This window comes from Phyllostomus discolor, chromosome 12 (genome assembly GCF_004126475.2).
Source record: "Phyllostomus discolor isolate MPI-MPIP mPhyDis1 chromosome 12, mPhyDis1.pri.v3, whole genome shotgun sequence".
NCBI lineage: Eukaryota > Metazoa > Chordata > Mammalia > Chiroptera > Phyllostomidae > Phyllostomus > Phyllostomus discolor.
Window position 1 is genome coordinate 65,856,515 of NC_040914.2, and position 17,714 is coordinate 65,874,228.

Here is a 17,714-nt window from a genome sequence, read left to right on the forward strand (position 1 = left end):
TTGGATGGAGAACCTTGTAAAGAACGAACACAGTGCCCAGCAGAGGGTGCTGTGGGGGCAAATTTGAGCCCGGAGGGGAGCTTGACCAGTGACCCTCAGAGCCAGGTAGGCGTCTTGAGTAATCTTTCGTCTTGCTTGTGTTTCCTTTCCACCCCCTAGAGCCTTCGCCACTCCTCCCCCATAGGTGGTTCCCCCTGCATAATTAACCACTTTCAGGGACTTAAAGAGTGTTCTCTTTGGAAAGACGCCTTGCTCCTGTTTCTGACGATTGGTATTTCAGGACACTCAAGCCACAGGCCCGCAGGGGCTGGGTGGTTGGGTGGGGGCCTCTTGAGCGTCAGCGACTAAGCGCTGCAGGGGCCGGGAAGGGGTTAAGCCGGCGGGGGGGAAGGGGAGGGGGCGCGGGCCGCGCCTGCGCTCTGCCGCCCTCCATTGTCTACACGGCTGCGAGGAGCGCCGGCGAGCGCAGCCCGGGACCTAGCGGAGCGGGGCGGTGCGGCTGGCCGGCCGGCAGCAGCTGGAGCGAGAGCGCGACGTGACGCGACCGCGGCTTCCCGAGCTCCGCTTGGCCGCCCAGCGCCGCAGCCAGCCCAGGGCCTGGAGGGGTCCGGGTCGCCGTCCACAGTCGCGGCGTCCTCAGGCGGGGGACGCGCCCGGAGCCCCCAGCCCTCCTCGCCTCCTCCTTTCGGGCCGGCGGCCTCCTCCGGCGTCTCCCCGCGCCCGCCTGCCGCCTCCCTCCCTTCTTCCCTGCGGCTCCCTCTGCTTTCGGGAGCCCGGGGGCGGCCTGTGGCGTTCCGAGCCTGCGCCGGACTGCGCCTCTTTGGACCTTGAGGGGAAACATGCGCTTGGCTTGGATCGTTTTAAATTCTTAGTTTGGGATCCCCGCCCGCCTGCCTCTTCCGCCCCGCGGGTTTTCTTTTCTTTTTTCTTTTTTTCCCTCCCGATCTCCTTTTTGACTCCCAACCCCTTTATGCTCGCCCAACCCTCCCCCTGCTGCTGAGAAGAGGGGGAGGGCTTTGGCCTCCAGGTTCCCGCCCCATCGGGGCTCGGGCGAGCATGGGGGGCAAGCAGAGCACGGCGGCCCGCTCTCGGGCCCCCTTCCCGGGGGTCTCCACTGATGACAGTGCTGTGCCCCCGCCAGGAGGGGCGCCCCACTTTGGGCACTACCGGGCGGGCGGCGGAGCCATGGGGCTGCGCAGCCGCTCGGTCAGTTCGGTGGCGGGCATGGGTATGGACCCCAGCACGGCCGGGGGGGTGCCCTTTGGCCTCTACACACCCGCCTCCCGCGGGACCAGCGATTCCGACCGGGCGCCGGGCGGTGGAGGGTCCGCGTCGGAATCCACTTATGCCCAAGGCAATGGTTACCAGGAGACGGGCGGCGGTCACCATAGAGACGGGATGCTGTACCTAGGTTCCCGAGCCTCGCTGGCGGATGCTCTACCTCTGCACATCGCACCCAGGTGGTTCAGCTCGCACAGTGGTGAGTCCGCGGGTGGTGGAGGCCTCGGAGGGTGGAGTGCGAAGGAGGGCGCGCGTGCGGAGGTTTCGACGTAGAGTGCACGACCTGGATCTGTATGTTGCCCCGTTGGTTCCGGAAGCCAGGGACGAATGAGATACCGACCCTCTAGAAAAGAGGTTTTCTGTGAGGCTGTGGAGCCGGGCGTTTTTGGACTTAAGGCATTGGTTCACTTATGGATGGGCAGAGTGAAACCTGCCTATTGAAGTCCCACTTATTGGCAGCACCATCCTCAGAGAAAAGGTCTTGCTTATATACAGTCAGCCTCGGTGCTTTCTTTCTGTATCTGCATCATTGTGCCTACCTCACCCTTACCAGACAGACAGATTTACCAATTTGACCAAGCTGGGCGATGTCTCCCAAACAAAGAATGTGAAAAGAAATAAAATTGGGGCCAAGTGGTGGTTGGATTTGGGCTCTCACTCTAGCTGGGAGAGAGGGGTGCTCAGTTTTGCCACCCTGCTGGAGATCTCTTCGAATTGTTTAAAATGGAGCAGCTAGCAGGCTGCTGGCATAGACAGGTGTGGCCTGCCGAATGGAGGCCCAGCCAGGGAACCTCCTCCCAAGCTTTGCAGGACTAGGGCTGTGGTCACCCTTGCTGCATGCAGTAGGTTTGGCTACATGACTCCCACATCCCTCCATCTTTTTTTCCTTCCCCTCCATGCTAAGTGCTTGGTCTTCCAGGTAATCTGCATCTTTTTGTATGGAGAGGTGGGGTTTTATTGCCAGGTGATTGGTACATGACAGGGGAAGAGGAGGATTCAAAGAATCTGGATGAATTCATGTTGTGAACTTCTGGTGACTAGCCAGGGAAAAGCTGGAGGAGGATTTCCCAGGCTTTGTCTGGCAGGAGCTTCTGGAGGAAAACAGGTCTGTCTGCTCAGCTAACCTGAGAAGCCAGGTTAGGCTTCTAGAAAATTGGTCAAAAGAGGTGTGCAGCCACTATTTACTAATTGGTCTTTATTTGGGGGAATCGGTCGGATTTTTTTTTTCAATTCTATAAACTTCATTTTGTGAAAAAAAAAATTCAGGGGGGAGAATAGTAACACTCGAAAGTGTCTTTTGAATTGCTAGGATGGCATTTTATCATATGTACAGGTCTCTAGATACCATTGAAGCTTCTCAGACTTGCATCAAACTCTTCCCTGAATGAGATGCAAGGCATGACTGCCTGTAGCACTTGTAGACGTGTGATCAGCTTTAGGTGGACGTCTTGAAATTGATCATCTTTTTCATAAAATTTGGTCCAGAGTCAGCTGTATTTACAAGATGATGTGGTTAAGTGTTTAAAAGAACTGTCATAAATATCAGATTTTAAAATTGAAAAGCACTGTAAGAAGTTTCTCTAAAACCCAGAATTTTGTGTGTTGTAAAACAAATGCAATCAGAGGCTTGTCTGGGGAAGGAGTTCCCCGATTGCTAAAATTTCTTGTATGTCTTTTTTACTAGAAAATTCTTTTCCCACCAGGTTTCATGCTAGAGTTGTGAGCTTACAGTTGGATCCCAAATTTCAGATTCCTCAGCTGTGAAATCTTTGTTTGTTTGTTTTTTCATCCAGTTGTGGTGAGGGCAGGAAGAGCCACTGAACCATGGGAATACAGGAAAAGTTGGAGCATATTAATCCGTTAAGGGAGTAATATAGTAAAGCATGTGTTGGGGGCTGCTATTAACATTTTGGGTAGTAACTTTCTTGATGGGACCATCCTGTCCTTTTGAAAGACATTGAGCATACCTGGTCCTGCCCACTACATGCCCTCAGGAATTTCCAAATGCTCGTGATGGAAGCATGGGGTGGGGGGGAGGGCACCACCCAGACTGAGAACCATTGCTCTAGGAATTCATTCTTTTGCCCTGGCCCAGAAGCTCAGTTGGTTAGAGTGTGGTCCCTTACACCGAGGTTGTTGGATGGCTACCCAGTCCCCAGTCAGGGCACATATAAGAAGCAACCAATGAATGAACAACAAATGTTTTTTTCTCTGTCTCCCCCGCTACTCCCTCTCTCCTTCTCCTTCCCCCTCACCCTATCCCCCTTTATCTCTCCCTCTCTCTCTCTCCCTCTCTCAAATCAATAACTGAAATTTTAAAAAATGAATTTGTTTTATTCAAATAAAGTAATTAGTTTTTCCTGTGCAGTTTATTTGAGATGAACCTTCATACTACCGCTCTTCTGCAGCGGTGGTTCTATCTTCCTTTCTGGAACATGCCAAGGGATCTTCTAGGACATCCCTTTCCTCTCTTGTTCAGTGTTATAAGAAGACACTCATTTCTATTCTGTAGCCTATGAGTAAGGTCTGAGCAGTTTTTACTCTTGCGTTGTAAAAGCAGAAGGGTAAGGATTTCGCTGCACAGTTGACTAGATGCCTGGAAGTTGATGTGATGCTCTTGCTTGTGTTTTCCAGGTGCTTTGGGACTCTTCACGGGCAGTCAAATAAGCAGGGGAGTTCAGTGTGCAGGAGGCTTCCTCAAAGGGAGTGAGCTGATGTATCGGGGTAGAATCCTGGGGTCCCAGCTCAAGGGAGTAGCTGTGACCTCAGGTGAGACACAATCTTCTCTCTTGAGCCTCATCTTTGTTATTTGAAAAATAGATATGTAATCCTCAACTGCCAGCCTCCTAAGGTTGTTTCCCAAACCAAGTGAGGATTCATAGCAGTCACATTTGTCTTCTCTTCATTCCCAGACTTTCTTGGGCTGTGACCCTCGCTCACCCTGTTCCCTATGCCTGGAATGCTTTTCCTTTCATTCTGTAGATCGATATCTCTTTCTGATCACTTAGGGTTCAACATAAATTTGTCTTCAGAGACCAGCCTTAAAAACTGGCTCCCTCCTCTTTATCTCTCCAGTCATTCACGTGTTACCTTATTAGAATTTATACTTTATAAGTTTTTATTTACCTGTTTACTTTCCTGTTTAGTTTGACTAAATTTTAAGCTCCACAGGAACAGAACTGTGCCTCTTGATCACCGTTGTAACTCTTGTACTATGTGTGCTCAGCACAAATACTGGTTGAGTGAATGGAGTTTCTTGTGTCCATCATCTTATGTAATCCTCACTATAACTCTGTGAGATAAGACTTTTTATTCCCATTGTACAGGTGAGGAAACTGAGGTGGAGGGGAGGTTAAAGAACCTACACAGGTTAGACAGCTAATAGGTGGTGGAGCTGGGATTGGAATTCAGGTCTAGCCACAGTCAGAACCTGGGCTCTTAACGATTACACTCGACTGCCCCCCATCCTAAAACAAGGAAGCCGACAGTGTCCTGGAAGTTGCGCTGGCCTGTGAGTCAGAGGACTGTGCTTATCTGCTGGTTGGGCTACTAATTGACTGCCTACTTGTGGCTTTAGGCAAGTGGGTCATTCAGCTGCAGAGTCACCATTTCTTTTTCTTTTTTTTTTTAATTGATTTTTTTAGAGTGAGACATCAATATGTTGTTCCACTTATTTATGCATTCACTGGTTGATTCCTGTATGTGCCCTGACCGGGAATTGAACCCTAACCCTGGCATATCAGGACGGTGCTCTAACAAACTGAGCTACCTGGCCAGAGTACAGGATACATATTATCCCCATCTTACAGGTGAAGAAAATATAACTCTGCTCTGTAGCTTGTTTGGTTAGAGCACCATACTGATATGCCAGGGTTACGGATTCAATTCCTGGTCAGGTCACATACAGAAATCAACCAGTGAATGCATAAATAAGTAGAACAACAAATCGATGTCTCTCTCTCTCACATATATATATGCGTGCGCATGCTCGCACACACACACACAAACACACACACACACACCCCTGCTTACCTTGTTGGGTCTCCTGAGATAGTGTTTAGAAAAGCCATGTAACATTCATAAGGAGAGTGATGTTCCTTTAGGGGCACTTCTCTTATAGTTCTCTGCCTTCTTTCATCTTAGAATTTCCTAGGCATTGAGATTTAGAGCTGTGTGAACTGTTTCCCCGAAACAGAAGCGAGTGCTCTCTACTGAAATCCAACCTACACTGACAGGCCGCTCATAATAATGAATGCCATTGAGAAGAACTGCTTTATAGGGTCAGAGTTAAAGAGTCCATTCCTTTCCACATTAAAATGTAAGTTTTGCTGCAAGGTGTTTAACTCCTAATAGTATCCTGTCTGTCTCAGAATATGGATTTCTAGATGTATGTGTGTGTCGGGGGCGGGGGGCAATAGAGGATCCACCATGTAGGAAGGAAGAGGTTGCCTGTTTTCTGAGTCCTACTATAGAATGGCTTGAGGGTTTCGCTCCAACTCGTTAGTCATGTGTATGTGTACACATGCCCCTGGTGGTCTCCCAGGAGCATGATGGGTCTCCTGCCCCGCAAAAGTTCTGTTTTTAATGAATAAAAAAAATTTTTTAAGCAGCGTTTTCAGTTCTCTATTAACCATGAGGGCTTAGTTTCTATAAAATAAAAGAAGTTCCCTCGAGGAGAAGATAATTTTTAAGAAAAATCTTATTTATTTATCTTTAGAGAAAGGGAAAGGGAGGGAGAGAAACCTTGATGTGTGAGAGAAACATCAATCGGTTGCCTCTTGCATGCCCCCAGCAAGGGACTGGACAGACAACCCAGGCTTGTGCCCTGACCGGGAATTGAACCTTGCAGGTGGGCGCTCAATCTGCTGAGCCACATTAGTCAGGGCAAGGTGATTTCTTGAAGGTCAATAGTTAACTTTTACTCGTTGGGGTTTGAAGGGTGTTGCAAAAAACAGGCTTTACTCTAAAAGTATTTATTTTATGGGGTGTGTACATTTTGTTACTATACAAAGACACAAGCCAAGTAAGTCACAAGGAATACTCTAAACCAGACTACTGTTAACCAAAGAAATGCAACTCTTAATTCCTTTTGGGAAAAGGAACATGCTTTGTATTTTTACAAATGTGATATTCTACCGGAGCTTATTGGGCACTAACATTTCAGAGAACCCACATCTAAAACTAAATTTTTTTGACAGTTTCAAAATCGGAAACAACTTTATAGGGAAGTGGTCGTATCTTAAATGGGTTCTGACCCTGCTAAGCCTTAAGCAAAGTTGTTTTAATGACAGATGGTCGCTGAGGTTGTGGTAGTAGAATTTTGAAGTTAACCCAAAACCTAAATCCTAATCTCAGTTTTTTAAAAAGATGGATGAGTATAAATTTCCATATTTCCATCTGTTTCTTTTCCAGGCTCTGTCATGGTCTAGTCTGAATCAAATGGTTCCTGGTGATTACTGTGGGTATAGGTTTGACTATGAGAAAGAACTTAATAGATTCAGCAGTTTGTTTTTTGAAATCCTCACCAGAGGATATTTTTATTGATTTTTAGAGAGAGTGGGAGGGAGAGAGAAACACTGATAGGCTGCTGCCCGCAAGCGCCCCATCCAGAGTGAGCCTACAGCCTTTTTGGTATCCGGGAGGACGCGCCAGTCCGCTGAGCCACCCGGTCAGGGCTAGATTCACCCGTTTTAACTTCTGACTCTTATGTGCTCATTAGCACATGGTGTATTCTTTTCTTTTTTAAATTTTTATTTGTTTTTAGAGAGAGGGGAAGGGCAGGCAAAGGAGAGGGAGACAAACATCGATGTGTGAGGACGTGGCTTGCAAAACAGGCATGTGCCCTGACTGGGAATCCAACTGGCGACCTTTCTGTCTCCAGGCCAGGGCTCAATCTGCTGAACCACACCAGCCAGGGCAAAAGTATGAGACTTTTTATGTATGTGTGTGATGTGTTGTGCTAAGGCATGTATTTATTCAGCTGGTACTTATTGAGTGCCTCCAGTGTTCTGGGACCTGTGCTAGGTGCTGGGGATATCTATGTATTAGCAGGGTGATTAACATTGCTTTGCTCTTTTTGTCCACACAAGAATGTCCAAACCCGAGAAGAATTTTTATAAAATTTGTTTGAGCCAAATGGAAGATAGCCCTGGAAGCAAGATCTCTCCAGGCTGAGATAAATGTTTCCAAGAAATGACAGTTTGCAGAATTGAGGAACCTTAAGGAAGGTTACCTGAATGAAGGTGGGGAAAGCAACCTGGGGATCCGATTACAGGATAGTTAACATGAATACACTCTCTCTAAGAGTGGTTTTAGAAGGAGGGATCTGAAAAGAGACGCTTTAAGGGTGTGTTAACCTGGATTCACAGAGGCAATGGGCAGGGCTTGCTGAAGGCAAAGATAAGCCTTTCACTAAAGAAGGTGTATGCCTGGGGCCTGACCACCCACCCTGACCTGCCCCAGCAGGAATTCACACCCTGTGAAGTCACTTTCCCTGGAACTCCTTTCAGGCCGACATTTGTAAGAATCTTTGCTTCCTTGCTCTTTAAGAGATAGTCTGAATATTGCAGCTTGTGTAAGATTTTACCTTCTTCCTCAGTTCCTCAGTTGAATAAACAGAGAAATTCAGGATTTTGTCCATGAGGCTGCTACATGGATGATATTTCTTCTCTACTCATCATTCACACTATTCATTCTTTCCTAAGCCCTAGTTGTGACCGGGGCAGGTGACCTTTTCTTTTTGGTTCCAGTCCAGTGCCTACTTAGTGCCTACTAAGAAATTCCTCACCTGTCCCAACACAGGTGGTCCTCTGTCTTCTCAATGAGAATATCAAAGGGTTGTTCTGATATTACATTATCTTTTAAGGTTAAAGTTGATTTGTTTGCACGTAGGAGAAACTTAGATCTGGGGTCACCCAGATGATCTGGGACAGAGGTAGGGGGAGAACCGAAGACCCTAGACCCCAGCTGGCTCGATCATTTTGCCCACATTTCTCAGCTCTTTGGAGAGCTTTTGGTTTGTTTCTGTCCCCCAAAACTTTTTTTTTTCCTTTGTCCTGTTGAAAGGGTGTGTTTCCTTAGTAAAAGCTATTAAGATTCTTTTATCCCCAGGCTTGCCCAAATACTCTGGGAGTCCTGCGAAGATCTGAGGGAGTCCAACCTAAACCAGCAAAGTACTTGGTCTACCATAAATACAAATTGGCTTTCTGTGATAATTGTTCTGTTCTATTTAGATCATTTACACTGTTAATGCCCTCTAAGGTATAATGCTGTGTAAGTCAGCTTTTCAAAAGAAACTTTTCTGTAACACTGCCCATTACTGTAGTGCGCATCACCAAATACCCGTGTGTACCACATGTTACTAGATTTCCTCTGTCCTAGTTGGATATGGCTGAACCATTCATACCATCGCAACCATTTGCTCTTGAGAACTATGGAAGTCTAAGGTCTGTGATGAGGACTGGCTTGCAGGCCAGCTGCCTTCCATCTTTTTTTCTTTTTTTGTTTTTTTAATCCTCACCTGAGGACATTTTTTCATTGCTTTCAGAGAGAAAGGGTGAGAGAGAAACATCGATGCGAGATAGAAGCGTTGATCTGTTGCCTTCTCTATGTGCCCAGACAGGGGATCATACATGCCTGAACCGGGTATTGAACTTGCAACCTGGGCATTTGTCCTGACTGGGAATTGAACCCTCAGCCCTTCAGTTATTGGGATGCAGCTCCAACAAACTGAGCCACACCAACCAGGACTGCCTCTTATCTTAATATCTGACGAGCCCAGTCATGTTGGCTCTGTTTAACTGATCCATTTGCTACCTCATCTCTCAGCTCAGAGGCCAAGTGCAACATAAAAGCATAGTGAATCTAGGCATATCCAGTATTTTGAGGTGTAGGGATCTCCTATGAAGTAGCAGACCTTTGAGGAATAGTATTATGAGCTGTTCTGTGTTTTCTGTGGCTTTGGAAAACCTTTGGATTCTTCTACTGAAAATCTGTTTGAAAAAAATATCTTTTTAATGAAACAGTGTGAGTCACAAAGCAGGCACTCCTCATAATAGCATTTCTCACCAGGGAATTTTTGGTAGCTGTTGGGGGAGGGATTTGAGTAGGTTGTGGATGATAAATCCCTCAGTGGAACATAACCAGAGGCTGCCATATCAGAACTCTGGTGCTTTCCTTGCTGACTGTGAGCCCTGAATTCACAGTGCAGGACCGCAGAATAGAATGGGAGGCCTGTGCTCAGTGAATTGCCACCGCAGCATGACCAATGAGATTGGAGTTTCAACAATCAAACTCAGTTCATTAAGTTCATTAAAACACCATAGTAGTATAATAGGATCATGAAACGGAGGCCTTGGGTCAGAGGGCTTGAGGCCATTTGCAGGAAAAGCATCATATTTCTGGATTAAGGGATGGCTGTGGACCTAATGATGAGAATTTAAGAATTATACGTGTGCCTTCTTATTCCATATTGTAAAATAGTGGCACTGTGCTTGGCACTGGCCGTGGGACTTCTTTACAAAGAGAGGATTCATTCAAGGTCATCTGTGCTCTTAAGACTTTAGGTCTAAGCCCCGGCTGGTTCAGTGGATTGAGTGCCCGCCTGTGAACCAAAAGGTCACTGGTTTGATTCCCAGTCAGAGCCAGGTCATTGGGTTGCAGGCCGGGCCCCCAGTTTCGGGGGTGTGCGGGAGGCAACCAATCTGTGTATCTCTCGCACATTGATGTCTCCCCCGTTCTTTTTCCCTCCCTTCCCCTCTCTTTAGAAATAAATAAAGTCTTAAAACAAAGAGTTCAGGTTTAATAAAGCACTTAGAATGACACCCAAAGTGAACATCACCCAGTGAGTCTCTTCGTAGGATTGTGAAGAGGAAATACTGGAGATATTAAGAGCTTAGAACAAGCCAGGATTATATCAACACCTAGAACGCCTGTCCTCAACCTCTCGACCCGCCCAAACCTGACTGTTGACTGTCGCCAGCTTCAGTGACCTGCAGTTCTTTGTCCTCATGTCTGAACCACTGTCTTACATAAGCTACAGAGGACGTGCTGAAAGGTTGTTACAACTGTGTTAAGATTTACTTTCCTTTGGAAAGCCATAGCCATCTCCACTCCGCGTTTTCCTGGCTTTGTACTTTCTTCAAAGCCGCTTACCAGTTCTAAGCCTCTGGAGTTCAATAAAAGGGAACAGGAAGTTGGTGTTTGGTGCCTAAGAGCCAGCAATAACTAATAGAGAAGAGGAGACACGCAGGCACAGAACCGGGAGGGCGGTTCTGGGCCTTGAGGCATGAGGCCTGCAGGGTGCAGACATCCTTCAAAGATGACTCGAACCAGTGCTTTCAAACAAGGAGAAAGCAATAGGAATCTCTGCTCTGAGAGGACTGATTTCCTTAGGTTGTAGAGTAGAGGCTCCAGATTTTTAACTGGTGGTATAATTACAAACCATCTTGCCTAAGGAGTTCAAAACACTTTTAAAAAAATGATTATGTTTCACAAAATAGCAGAAACGACTTCCCTGCCCCTGTGTTCCGTGGCAGGGCCTCAGGGTACGTCCTGTCACGGGACCCGGCTGGAGCCTGACCCTTCCTTTTCCTGTCTGCTCGCTTTTATGAGTTGGACTGTAAAGTGTCTCCGTGCTGTGATGGCAAAAAGGGGAAGTCACACGGCTTCGTGCCACTTCAAACTTGGTTTCACGGGCACATTTCAGGACATCAAATAGTGGCGTGACTCTGAATGGGAGCTCTGGTCTCTTGGAATCTTTTCAAACAGTGAACTATTTCAGGCATTCAAAAGAGATAATGTACTTTACCTGCCAAGCAGATTAATAAATAAAACATTGCAAAGGCAATTGAATGTACCCACCCATTCCCACTTCTCTCCTTCCCTCCCCAAAGGTAGCCACCGCGCTGACTCTCCTGTTTGTCATCCTGCCCGTGTTCATAGTTTTACCGCATGTCACTGTCCGAACCAGTGTTCACCTAATTTACGTAAGCTATCGTAATGTCTCTGTCCTTTCGTGTCCCTGTGTGCGTTGACCTCGGAAGAGGTCTGAGATCTGTAAATCCATCGTGCTGCTCACTGTTTTACTACACGTATCTTCACTGTTGTACTCTATTATGTGAATATACCACAAACGCTACTGTTTGTGGATCCATTATCTATCAATGAATATTGAAGTTATTTTCAGTTGCTTTAAGAATGTCTTTCTGTTTCCTTATATACTTGAATGAGAGTTTTTCTAGGGTGCGACCTTAGTCAGGAAACAGCTGGGTCATAGGGTATATACATCTTCAACTCTTAATTTAATATTGCCCAGTTGGTCTCCAGTGTGCTTGGATCAATTTACACTCCCCAAATAGCATATTTTCACTTGTTTTATGTCCTTGCCAGATCTTGATAATGTCATAGTTTAATTCTTGTCAAGCTGTGATGGGTGTGAAATGATATATCATTGTGATGTTACTTATATATTTGATGATGAGTATTTCCATAAGTTAATATATTAATATTGTATATTTGACATCATGTTTTCTCTTCTGTGAAATGCTTATTCAGGTCTTCTACCCATGTTTATATCAGATGGTTCATCCTTTTCTTGCAGGTTTATATGAATTTGTGCTTTGTTTTGTTTTGGGATAATTCTTTGTCATGTGTAATTCAGATGTATTTCTCCCCGTTTGTGGATTATGTCTTTACTCTTTTGGGATTTCTTATGGTTAACAATTTTAATGTAATTAAATACTCCAGTGTTTTCCCTTGTGACCTGTGTATTTTGTGTCTTAAGGAAGATTTTCTTTTCCTGAGGTTATAAAAATATAATCTTATATTTTGTTCTAAAAGTTTTTAGATTTTGTCTTTCATATTTAAGTCCTTAATCTGTAGGGAATTAGATTGTAAGATAAGGATATTTTCTTTTCTCCATTTGAATAAACAGCTCTCCCGGCAACTAGTGAGGAAGGGCCAGTGAGGACTTCCCCTGGGATTTGCGAAGCCGCCTCCCTCGCAAGCAAGCTTCCTTCCAGGATTCACCCCTTCCTGGGCTCTTTGTTCTGTTCCCCCAGTCAACTCGCCTGTCCTCCTGCTAATACTTTCTTAATTCCTAGAGCCTTGTCTTGCTGCGCAGAAGGGCAAATCCTTTCATCTTGTTCATTCTTTTTCAAAGCTCTTTTGTCTAAGCGAAGCTTTTTAGGGGACAAATGCAGATTCTGGAGAGAATCAACAAAATGAAGTACCAAGTGCTGGGAACTGCTTTGTTTATAGCTGGGATTCCTAATGACAGGACATCTGGCAAACCGACCCTAATAGGCAGTTTCAAATTTTTTTCTCTACTATAGTGCACAAACAATAACATTTCCGTGTTTCTTTGTATTGCAAGCAGCAGAATAAACAGTTCTGTATGTTACAGACAACAACAATAAAAACAGCAAACACTGGTTAGCTATTCTGGGCACATTTTGCTTCCAGATAAATTTTAGATACAGCTTTGTCAACTTCTCTGGGGGAAAACCTGTTAGTATATTTATTGGAATTAAATTGAATTTATTAACTGTCAACTCTGAAATTGAGTCTACCCATGACCCTGATGGAAGTGGACTTACAGATATATAAGAGCCCTGGCTGTGTAGCTCAGTTGGCTAGAGTATTGTCCCCATACACCAAGGTTACAGGTTCGATCCCCTGTCAGGGCACATTTGGGAATCAACCAGCAAGCATAAATAGGTGGAAAAACAAATCTATCTCTCTTTCTCAAAAATCAATAAACAAAAATTAAAAAGAAGTGTCGTGTTTGGTTTTGGTAGATATTTTTTATTCACCCAAGGATATGTGTATTGATTTGAGAGAGAGAAATAAACATGGATGTGAGCAAGAAACAACAATGGGTTGCCCCCCATATACGCCTCAACTGGGGATCTAACCTGCAGTCTAGGTTTTTGTAAGTGCCCCAACTGGGAATTGAACCCCCAACCTATTGGTGCATGGGGATGAGATTCCAACCGAGAGCCACACCAGTCAGGGCTTTTTCTGACTTCTTGAGATAGACCCTATGTTACTGACTTTTCAAACTCCTTTTCTAATGAAGGCCTCTAAGGCTCTAGATTTTCCATTGAATACTTCTTTAACTGAATTCCATGATTTTTGATATTTGTGTTTATCATTTAGTTCTAGGTATTTTATAATTTCATGTATTTTTTGATTCATGAGTTATTTATAAGTTTATTTTTTTAATTTCCAAACATTTTTTAAGTTGGCTTCCAGCTTAATTGCATTATAGTCACAGAGCAGTCTGTATGATAGTGATTTTTTTTGGTTTTTATTGATTCTCAGTTTGTGGCGTATTACTACATGGTCAGTTTCCATATACAAGGTCTGTCTGGAAAAAGTCCAGCCATTGTTGTTGTTGTTGTTTTAAAGATTTTATTTATTTTTAGAGAGAAGGGAGGTGAGGAAAAAGAGAGGGAGAGGAATATTGATGTGCAAGAGAAACATTGATCGGTTATCTATTTCTCATCCCCCATTGAGGACTTGGCCTGCAACCCAGCATGTGCCTTGACTAGGAATTGAACTGGCAACCTTCTGGTTCTCAGGCAGGCACTCAGTCCACTGAGCCACACCAGCCAGTGCCAGCCATTGTTAATATAATGAAAATGGTTTGCATGACACAGAACTTGGCAGGCAAGGAGAATGGACTGGAATGTGCATGTGTGAACAATGACAACTTCACTATACTAGTCAGCGCGGGCAGTAGATGCTGTTGAGTGAGCATGTGTACTGTGTGGCTGTAGCATTCAAAATGACTGAGCAAGTAGAGCAATGAATTTACTAACAGCAAATTTTGTGTTAAGCTTGAACATTCCTCCGCAGAAACTATTTGGATGATTCAGAAGGTTGCTCGTGCATCATGTCTCGTGCAGAGTTTTTGGCAAAACATCAAATCACCTAGGGTCACCTAGGTTTGGTGTCCTGCAACTTTTGGCTTTTTCCAAAACCAAAGTCTCCTTTGAAAGGGAAGGGATTTCAGACCGTTGATGAGATTCAGGAAAATATGACGGGGCAGCTGATGGTGATTGGGAAAACTCTGTGAGGTCCTAAAATGCCTACTTGGAAAGGGACTGAGGCATCATTGTCCTGTGTACAATTTTTTTTGTGTCTTTTTCAATAAATGTCTATTTTTCATATTATATGGCTAGATACTTTTTGGATCATCTGTTGTATTTATGTTTAAGATTTTGTTCTAATTGTTGAGTAAGAGTTCACTCAGGTCAAGCTTATCAGTTTTGTTGTTGGAATCTTTATCTTAGTAAGTTTTAGTGTACTCAATCTACCAAATTCCTGAAAATCTCTCTGTGACTGGATTTGCCAACCTCTCCTTATAGTTCTGTCAAATTTTGCTGTATATGATTTGGGGTTCTTTCAAGTGCATAGTTTTTTGGAATTCTATCTTTCTGGAGAATTTTTTTGTAGAGAGCATCTTTATCCCTAATAATACGTCCCCTTGGTATGTTTTGTTTGGTATCTAGGCCAACTTTCTTTTTGTAAATATTTGCCTGGTATCTTTTCATATCTTTTTACTTTCAATCCCTGTGTATTGATGTCTTAGATGTGTCTCCTGTAAATGACAGTCAGATTTTTTTCCAACCTAACCTGGGACTGTCTTAATTGGCAAGTTTAGTCCATTGTAAAAGTATGGTTACAACTATATCTTACTTATTTTATTTTTTAAGATTTTATTTACTTATTTTTAGAGAGAGGGGAAAGGAGGAAGAAAGAGAGGGAGAGAAACATGATGCGTGAGAGATATATTGATTGGTTGCCTCTTGCACACCCCCAACTTGGGACCTGGCCCACAACCCAGGCACGTGCCCTGACTGGGAATAGAATTGGCAGCCTTGTGGTTCACAGGCAGGTGCTCAATCCACTGAGCCACACCAGCCATGGCTGGGTTTTTTAAATTCTATCTGTTATTTTAATCTTCTCTTTTCGTGTTTTGCAAATTTACTGTCTGTGTATTCAGGGTTTGATTTACTTTTATTTATCCTGCTTGCTGTTTGTCCTTGAATCTGAGATTTCATGTCTTTCAAAACATCTGAGAAATTCTCAACCATTCACTTTTCAAATTTTTCCTTTTATTCTCTCCCATGTTTCCTTCTGGAAATCTTTGAAGTTATACCTTCTTATTGTATCCCTCACATTTCTTAAACTCTTGTACTTTCCAATACTTTATCTCTGTATGTTGCATGCTGGGTAATTTCTTATCTCCACCTTTCATTACACTGGTTCTTCACCTGCTCTGTAGCCCACCCATTGAATTTTTTTTTAAAGATTTTATTTGTTTATTTTTAGAGAGGGAAGGGAGGGAGAAAGAGAGAGAGAAAGAAACATCAATGTGCGGTTGCTGGGGGCCATGGCCTGCAACCCAGGCATGCGCCCTGACTGGGAACTGAACCTGTGATGCTTTGGTTCGCAGCCCATGCTCAATCCACTGAGCTACGCCAGCCAGGGCCCACCCATTGAATTTTCAATTTTATCAAACTACATTTTGATATCCTTGGAATAACCTGGTGGTTGTTTACTTATTGCCTTTAGCTGTGTAAAAAACAGACAAATAAAGATGAGTAAACCACTTGTTTCTGTGGTTCTAGTTTTCCTTTTTGGGAAAGTTAAGTGGGGTTGGTTAGTTGCTTTCTTTTTCCTCCTGTTCAAAATTTCCATGAAGCTGTGCCCCTGGCGTTGCACCGCTGAGCAGCGGTACGAGGGAGGCAGGAAGCTGGAAGCCCGTCATTTTGTTCTCCGCTCCCAGAGGAAGAGCTGCTCCTGAGTCATGTAGGGAAACCTTTCAGCACTGTACCTCTTGGGAGATCACAGCTGTGGCAAGGATCTGTTTCTATGGCAACAGGAGGCTTAATCTTTTTCTGTATTCAGGATGTGCAGAGGGAAGTTACAGGATAAACTTTCCAATTTCTCAGAAGGCTGGATGTATTCCTTTCTAGACAGCACTGACACAGTAGCAGCCAGCCACATGTGGATATTTAAATTACAGTGAATTAAAATGTAAAATTTAGTTTCTGAGTCACAGTAGCCACATTTCAAGTGCTTAACAGCCGCAATTGCTAGTGACCACTCTGATTGGACAGCATAGATAAAGAGCATTTCGGTCATTGCAGAAAGTTCCGTTGGACAGTGACAGTGCTGTCAACTCTCCCACAGTATTCTTCGCCTCCCCGCACCCCCCAGTATTCTTAACAGTACATAGAGAATTGGTAAACGTGTAGTTCCAGAAAGCGGATGAAGTGCACCTGTTGATACCCCACATCGAGAAGGCTCCCTTTCGAGTTACTGCCACTCTGCGCCATCTACTTGTAGGAAGAATTCTGAGAGGACGTCGCATTCTAAAAACGATTTATGGGATCAAATGCTGACCCCAAGCGCACTTGTATTACCTAGAATCTGGTGCCATGGGAAGAGAGGAAGCCGGGTAAGCAGAAAGGTGAATGAACTTCCGTTAGGACCCTGAAGACACATTACTGCATGGGTATACTGATTTTATGCAGTTGTGATTAAACTGAGAATTGGGAGGATGGGTTTGTGAGGTGACTGGAGAAAACCAGCCCAAGGTCTTATTACTTGAAAATTGACTCAGGCTGGAAATTCCTTGTAGTGAAATCATCTTTCTCCACCCCCTTAAATTGCCATCTCATTCTCCTTGGAGTTGCTATAGAACAGTTAAAGATTCTCAAGAAGAGAGGCCTTCTTCCTTCCCCTGCCACATACACGCGCCCACACCTCCTTCAAGTATAGCACCGTTTCACAGGACTGGCTCCAGACAGACCGAGAATAGGAGCAATGTGGGTCACACCAGCCCTGCCCCAACAGGCCACGCAGAGAGGGAAGAGCCGCGGACCCTGACCTTGTTCTTCACCCAGGGCCGACATTGCTAAAGCTTCACTCTGTTTTTGTTTTTTACGATTTTATGTATTTATTTTTAGAGAGAGGGGAAGGGAGAAAAGAGGGAGAGAAACATTGATGTGTGAGAGAGATATCCATCTGTTGCCTCTGGATTTTATGTTGTTTTTGGTTTTGGGGGGGTTCCTGTCATTTCTAGAAACTAATTGTACTTGAAAGTGGTACTATTCACAGCAAATACATCCTACCCATCCCCAGCCATTGTGCCTGTTTAGGCAAGGAAGTCATGATAAAATGGTAATAGGTTGTCCACAAGCTTGCCCAGAAATGCTCTTATCTGTTTATCTCTTTGCCAGAGAGACTATACTATTTGGTCAAAACTTCTCTGTAAGTTGTGATAAGAATACCACAGGGAAAGATAACAAAGTCCCCTCCTGTAAATGTAGTCTGTTCTCCTAGAGTGATTAAATGATCGACTAGGAAAGAGCCTGGAGCCCAGCCTCAACTGCAGGACATTCGGCAGGTGAGTTACA

The 17,714-nt window shown here is 44.6% G+C and overlaps 1 protein-coding gene across 1 annotated transcript in view; it reads left to right on the forward strand.

Annotated features, from left to right (window-relative positions):
* The first annotated feature begins 395 nt into the window (after positions 1-395).
* The window catches only part of ZNRF1 (zinc and ring finger 1), an 87,269-nt gene continuing 69,950 nt past the window's right edge, over positions 396-17,714 (forward strand). Inside the window, exon 1 of the mRNA XM_028502119.2 lies at positions 396-1,480. Within this exon, the coding sequence (XP_028357920.1) occupies positions 1,057-1,480 (424 nt within the window). The 5' untranslated portion in view covers positions 396-1,056. The remainder of the gene's footprint in view (positions 1,481-17,714) is intronic.